This window comes from Myotis davidii, unplaced genomic scaffold (assembly GCF_000327345.1).
Source record: "Myotis davidii unplaced genomic scaffold, ASM32734v1 scaffold370, whole genome shotgun sequence".
Taxonomy (NCBI): domain Eukaryota; kingdom Metazoa; phylum Chordata; class Mammalia; order Chiroptera; family Vespertilionidae; genus Myotis; species Myotis davidii.
The window spans coordinates 5,676,963-5,684,355 of NW_006288615.1; the positions used below are offsets into that span (position 1 = coordinate 5,676,963).

General features: G+C 51.3%; 1 protein-coding gene across 1 annotated transcript in view; it reads right to left on the minus strand.

Moving 5' to 3' along the window:
* Nucleotides 1-7,393, minus strand: part of IQCA1 (IQ motif containing with AAA domain 1) — a 109,459-nt gene that overhangs the window by 43,853 nt on the left and 58,213 nt on the right. Inside the window, exons 8-9 of the mRNA XM_006760462.2 lie at nucleotides 5,596-5,715; nucleotides 942-1,017 (exon numbers count right to left, since the gene is read on the minus strand). Coding sequence (XP_006760525.1) covers nucleotides 942-1,017; nucleotides 5,596-5,715 — 196 coding nt within the window. The remainder of the gene's footprint in view (nucleotides 1-941; nucleotides 1,018-5,595; nucleotides 5,716-7,393) is intronic.

Here is a 7,393-nt window from a genome sequence, read left to right on the forward strand (position 1 = left end):
TTCCTCCCCAGTTAGAGCAGCACCCAGTCCTGCCAACACTGTCCTCTCCTCTGGGCTTCTCCCGCAGGTCAGTCTTTCACGCAGAGCAAGACCCTCGCTCTAGTGCTTTGTGAGAAAATTTTAGGGGTGCACGACACTCTTACTTTGGATAACTGGTATATCAAACCTGTAAGGACACTGGAATTGTGGCTGAGGATGAGGCTCCATTTATTGGGGTAAAACCATGAGTCGATTTAATAATATGTTATGTAACCACCAGCATGGGTGCTGTCCAGACAGGACCAGAATCAGAAGGAGGCGCACATGTGCCTGACGCTGGGGGAACTCCACTTCACGCCCTTGTTGCATTTCTGAGAAATTCCCAACTACCACCAACCAGCACCAACGACAACAGTCCCCGTGGCCAGTCATTCTGTGCTGGGGTTTATCCCGAGGGTGGACTGGACCCAAAGGAATTGGACAATTGTTCTTGTAAATCTTCGTGGAAACATCTGAAAGGCCGATCCACACGCTTGCAGCTCCGGCTGGATGTGGTTGTGCTAATTATGGGAATGGGGACAAAGAACGGTGTCGTATTCGGGCACAGGTCTCACAGGGCTAAAACCTTTTGCTGTATGGATAGTATCGGTTTGTCAAAGCATCCAGGACATGGCTTCCTTCCCTTTCATTACAGCCAGAGAATGTGAAGTGTTAGGGGTCCAAACACAGAATGGAGGTTTGGATTATGTTCTCATCCTATTTTCTCACCCACTATATGCCTTCTTCCTTACCCACTATATGCCTGGAAGGCACTCAAAAGAATCTGAAAATAGAGGTGGGCAGGTCTTGGTTCTGAGCTGCATGCTCGCAGCCTCTCCTGATGGGGCACTGGGTGCTGGGGTCAGGGGTCTGCAGGCGGACAGAGTGACACCTCAGTTGTTGCTCTCATTCTCCAAACTGACCTTTGTATATGTTATTTCCTTCCTCTATTGTTTGAAGGAAAGCACTGGGTGACATTTTCCACGGCTCATCTTCCTCCTGTTAAGCAGAATGATATTTCTGTGACTCGCAGGCACAGTGCATCTGCCGAGACCGGACAGAAGGGGTGCATCTGTCGTGACTCCTGCCCCCATGGTCCCCACACAGACTCCTCCCTGGGCAGCACCCCTGCGGGCCGCCGGACTCAGGGCGTGGATGGTTCGGGAGATGTAGCTCTGCTGCTGGCTCATGAGGCGCCCTGATACCGCTGCCCACACCGGTCGCCTCCCCTGTGGTCCCCATGCCCTGAGTTTGGTCCTATCCCCTTCCTCCACCAAGATGCCATCCAAGCCCCACCTGGGCTCCAGGGCAGAGCCAACCACCTGCCCGAGCACCTGCTGACCACGCCATCCTGGGTCCCTGCACCGCCTGCAGGTGAGGCTGAGCCCTCACCCCCTGGAGAAGTCCCCTCTGCCCCGCGGCTCCCCCTGTGACAGCCCCGCTTGCAAACCCTCATCTGATGTTTCTGAGCAATAATGTTTGTTTATACCGTTCGAGTGCCAGGTGCCTGCAGACCACTCTCATGGCTGTTGTCACCCCACAGAGGGAGGGGAATACTGTGGTGGACGTTATGTCCATGAGGAGGTTTCCTGGGCCCCCTGGGAACTCCCTCTACAGCTGAGAGGCAGCACGGCCACCAGACAATGAACACTTTCCCCAGCGTGGCTCCCGGAAGGCATGGGCATGTCCCTCCTTTCTGGACACCATGCACCCAGAGCCGGAGGGGAGACCGGTGAACGGAGCTCACAGAGTGAGGGGCTCCGAGGAGGAGGGGGTCGGGGTGCTGGGAGTCATTCATGAAGGGCCTGCCTGGAGTCACAGCTCACAAATCATGCGGGGCTGCTGCAGCCCAGGAGGGAGACCACCTGCCTTGCAGAACCTGGGGGAGAACTTGAGCCCAGAAACACCTGGGGCTCAGAGCCCAGGGAACAGCTGCCCTACCTTCCAGGACCCACAGAAGACCCGAGCTCACTGGGAAGGTACGTCCCTCCCCAAACCCCATCCTCCCAGTGCCCAGGGCTGGCCACCGCAGCTCCTGGCTCCCCTACATCCAGTCATTTGAGAAAAGCCTGCGAGGTCAGCAAGAAGACCAGTGTTGGGCAAAGCATGTCCTTGGAGGAAAGAGCTAATGTATGGCCACCCGAGAAATTTGAAATAACTGCAATTAACCTTCTCTGAGGTCCTATTCATCTCTCTCTCTTCTGGTGTCACTGAGGACTCATGGGTCTTTGACATTTTTTAGTCAATGTATTGCTAACTATTATTCCCATTTTTGTTTTGGATACTCAGATGTCCTAGTTAGCCTCTGGGAGCCCCTATAGGTGAGAATATTGCCTTTATAAGGAGGAGGAGGAGGAGGAGGAGGAGGAGGGGGAGAGGAGGGAGGAGAGGAGGGGTAGGAAGAGCAGGGAGACCAGGAGTGGAAAACTCCTGTTAGGTCTGAGGCAAATGTCCCCTCCTCTGTGAAGCCGTCCTGGATTCGCCCAGCAGAAGTGACTTTCCCCTTGCTCAGCAGGACGCTCTGGCATCCTGGCGTCTGTTTCTCTGTACGGATTACTGGCTATTCACATGTCCTGAGTGCTCGCTTGGAGCAGGGGTCCATGTCGCTGATGTTCTGTACCCTGCCTCAACTCCGCACTGCATCTGGTCCCGGAATAGGTGTTTAAGGCAAGTAGGTAAAAGTGAGATGGATAGGTCTATTTGTATGACTTTGTTTCTGTAATAAGTATTAAGTTCTTGAGGGGAACGCAACATGGAGGCCAAATGGGGAATCTGATCCTGGCTGCAGAGAATGATGGGAGTGCAGATACTCCCAGACGTCGTAGCGCTCCACGCGGTGCCCACGTACCAGGCGGTCATGGAGACACCGTTTCACTGCAGGAGAAAGCATGATGAAAGTGCCTGTTTTCCTCTGGACGACATTCTTCCTTTGGTCGACAGCCCTTGAAGTTTATTGGGCCAATCCCTTTCTTTGGTTGCTGTTTTAAACCTTCAGTATTTTGCTTATTTCGACATTTGTAAGTTACAACTCCGACCTGGGAAGGGAATGTAACTTACAACTCAGATATGTACCCTTGACCAGGAATGGAACTCACTGCCCTTAAATGTGTGGGCCAATGCTCTAACCACTGAGCAACACTGGGCATTCCCCCATGAGCAAACTCCTGAATGGCTCAGAACCCAGGCCACCCTTGTCCTTGGGTGGTCGTGCCTTGCCCTGACACCGTCTCCGGTCTCCCCGCCTCTCCGTCCTGTAACTGACTGGCCTCCCTGCCTTGGTCACTTCCTCCCTTGCAGTCCATCCCACAACCTGGCCATGCAGCACAGATCTTAGACTATAACTCACTGACCTCCGAGCTACTCAAGTCACTGCCCGGAGCTGACTCCTCTCCGGAGGCACAAGGCTCCGCCAGCCCCCCCCAGCCCATCACCCGCTGCACCTTGGCGGCCCCACCTGCCGCACAACCCTCTCTGAAGCTGTCCTCTGGTTCTCTGGCTCGGAGATGGCCTGGAACCCGCCTGGAACCCCTTATCCTGCCTCCAATACTTGCCCTCCAGGGCCCTCTCAATAGCCCCCCTGCTACCTTTGCTCATTTGTAACATCTCAGGAACATACAAAGCTTTCAATCTTCTCCCTGTGTGACATTTTGAAGAGTATTTTCTGTTTATAGAGGTTAGTGCAAATATTCAGATAATCCTAACAGCTTTTTAAAACTATGAGGTCTTTCCTAGTTTCCTGATTATACACATGTGGCTGGTGACTGACAAGCCACTAAGTTATGAGATACCAGAGCATAGTCACAGCTCTGCCCCGAGACACAGGCCGCGTGAGTCAGTGTCTGTGCACGTTCAACAGAACTAGTTCCTCTCTCCAGACCTTACCCTCCCACCAGAATGAGTAACAGTCTTTTTTCTACAGGTCAAAATACCAACTCACACACGGGTTTTGCTGGCTGGTCTCAGGAATGCTTCCAGACACTTGGGGGTTGATTCTAGAATACTTTTAAAAGTCAATGGGGCCCTAACCGGTTGGGCTCAGTGGATAGAGCATTGGCCTTCAGACTCAAGGGTCTCAGGTTCTATTCCGGTCAAGGGCATGTACCTTGATTGCAGGCACATGCCCAGTAGGGAGTGTGCAGAAGGCAACTGATCGCTATTTCTAACTCTCTATCCCTCTCCCTTCCTTTATGTACAAAATCAATAAAATATATATTTTTTAAAAAGTCAATTGGAAAGATAGTCGGATCTCTAAGAAGCATACCCGCATAACTTAAATATACCAATTTTTATTAGTGATGACCATTTATTCTTTTAATAATCACACTGTCACTTTGGAGACCTGTACTTTTCAGGACTAAATTCATTTCTAAATGATTCTGCAGGGTGTCGCCTCTCATTTGCAACTACATCATAAATACTGATGTACTCAAACTTTGCTTTTTGTTCCAAACTGTTCATCGTTAAGTGGCTCTTTAAAAAAAGTTTTTATTGATTTGAGAGAGAGAGGAAGGGAGAGGGAGAAAGAGATGGAAACATCGATGAGAGAGGAACATCATCGAACGGCTGCCTCATGCAAGCCCCATTCTTGGGATTGAGCACGCAAACCAGGCATGTACCCTGACCGGGAATTGTGCCGGCAACCTCTTGGTACATGGGTCGATGCTCAATTCACTGAGCCACGCTGGCCAGGCCTTAGGTGACTCTCGAATAGCTAGTTAATAAAATACCGTCACTCAACACAGACTGGATTGCGTAGCTGGTAGTACTTTCAGATTTTTATGAAGCGAGCTTCACTCACAGTGAATTTTCAATCTGCAAATGGCAGGCGCCCTCAAGCATGCCGAGAGAAGAGACGCTCAGAATAACACTGAAACTCTTCCAGTTGTTCTTACTCTTGGGGGCTGCTTAAACCTCTCTTACCAAGCGAGAGGAGGATTATTAAATCAGCGTTCTTGTGTGAGTTGTCTTTTTTGGGGGGAGATGAGGGAACAGTTTATAACTTTTGGGGTGCAGGCAGATCAGCAGGGCAATAGGTGGTCTCACGAGTTGGGTTCCCTGGAGATACTCAGAGGGTTTACTGGGAGCAGCACCCACAGGAGAGGCGGGGAGGGAGCAGTGGCTTGGGGCCCAGAGAGAAGCTGACGGTTACATAATTACAAGGAGCTCTCGCTGACCCCACAGAGAGCCAGGAGCTGGGAGAGCCCTTCGGAGTGGCCCCTGTGAGGTGAGGGGCTGGGCCTTGGTACTCTAATGTGACTGTCCTTGGATGCAGCTGCCCTGGGGGAGGGGGATGGTAACCTCAGGTGGATCAGCTCCCTTAGATCCGGAGGTGAGAACATTCTGGGCAGTTGGGGACGGAGTGCCTGGGTCCGGAAGGGGACGCCCAGGGGGCCCCCCTCAGCATCGAAAGGATGGCAACCCACTGTTGATCAGCATAAACAAAGGGGGAAAACCGCTGGCTGACAGCGTGACCTCCTCTGAAAGGACTGCCTGCCATCTCAGCAGACCTGAGATGATCCCATGGAGTCAAAGCAAAAGAGCAAAAAACTCAACTTTCTAAAATTCCAAATTCCTTACCTTACTTTTTTCTTTTGGTGCCTTCTTTTCCTTAACTTTTTTGACTGGCTTTTTTTCCCTTTTCTTTTCCTTCCTTCTTTTTTCTTCCTCTTCTTGGTTTGCAATAATATCTTGAATAACCTGGTGAAACACAAAACAATGGTAGTATTTTAATGGACCTATCACGAGGAGGACTTTTTCTTGTCTGGATGGAAGTGTTTGCTGGTCAGTCTCGGGTCTCTGCCTGCTCTGGGCCCGGAGGCTGGCTCCTCCTGGAACATCACAGGGCTCTCGCCTGCCTCTGGGTGGGTTCGTCAGTGGGAGGTAGCAGTCGGGCCTCTGAGGGCAGATGGAGAGAGAGGTCGGGCATCCTGAGCCCAGCTCCTCCCCAAGGCAGAGCTGCTCAACTCCCAGCGGCTCCACGACACGAGGGGATCGAGGCTTCCTCCACACCCGAGCCACGAGCCACGGCCTCAGTGCCAGGCCTGGCCACACCTCTTCCCCCAATCCCCGCTGGGGACGCCTTGTTTCCTGCGGGGGCTCCGATGGTGACAGCTGCTCTTGGAACAGCATCTCGTTCCTGTAAACGATCACGCGCCTCTTCTCAGAGTTGGTTCCTTCCAGCTGTGGTTTACTTTGTATTTCCTGCAGTGACCAAACCCGTTTCCTCCTCTACAATTAAAGTATTTGTTAAGTAGTGCCTGGTTCACACAGGACCAGCATCATCCAAGAATCAGTAAAGGCTTCTAACATGCCTTACAATTCAGTTCAATGCAACGGATGCCTCAGGAGCTCTCATTCGCTGGGATGGAGAGCTATGGACTCGGGAGCTGGGAGGGTGAGGATGATACGTAGGACACACATCCTGTTTGACCCTCAGGCTCTGCTCATCACTGGCCATGGGACTGAGATGAGCTACATTCCTGATCTGAGACTCAGTTTTCTCAGCTCTAAAACGAAGTTAACACGTCCGTCCACAGCACTGGCGATATGCCAGGCCCGGTTCTGCTGGCAATATGCCAGGCCCCGTTCTGTGAGCTCCACCGACTAACTCTTTTACTCCTAGACTCAGCCTTGGGTGGCGCTGTTATCACCCATTTTACTGATGAAGGAACTAAGGCACAGAGTTCAGTAACCTGGTCAAGGACACACAGCTAGTGAGTGGCTGGGCTGGGATTAAACCGGTGCTCACCAGGATGCATTTCGTCATGTAGGAGAGAGGAGGTGAGACGAGAAAGGATATGTGCAAACTCATCCTATAGTATGACATGCGTATGGTTAAGTAAAGAATAACACTCTGCAGTTTCAGGATACATGCATGTGTAGTCTAAGCATAAAGAAACGGAAAGGAATGACAAACAGCCCTTGTGCAGAGCACGGTGGGCAGGTTTCAAAGGCTGACACCTGCCTCTAACGTGCTATGCTCCCCTCTAACCCATCCTCCTGGGAGCAAGGCCACCTGATTATGTCTTATTAGTATTTACCCAAGATGCTCAGTTTATTCTCTAGTAATATATACATATTTAAAATATATATATATTTTTAAAAATATATTTTGATTTTTTACAGAGAGGAAGGGAGAGGATAACAAGGCTAAAACATATTTTTATTGATTTCAGAGAGAAAGGGAGAGGGAGTGGGGGAGAGAGATAGAAACATCAATGATGAGAGAGAATCACTGATCGCTGCCTCCTGCTCACCCCCTCTGGGGATCGAGCCCACAACCTAGGCACGTGCCCTGACCGGGAATCCAAGCCTGACCTCCTGGTTCGTAGGTTGATGCTCAACCACTGAGCCACGCTGGCCAAGCTGTTTTTTA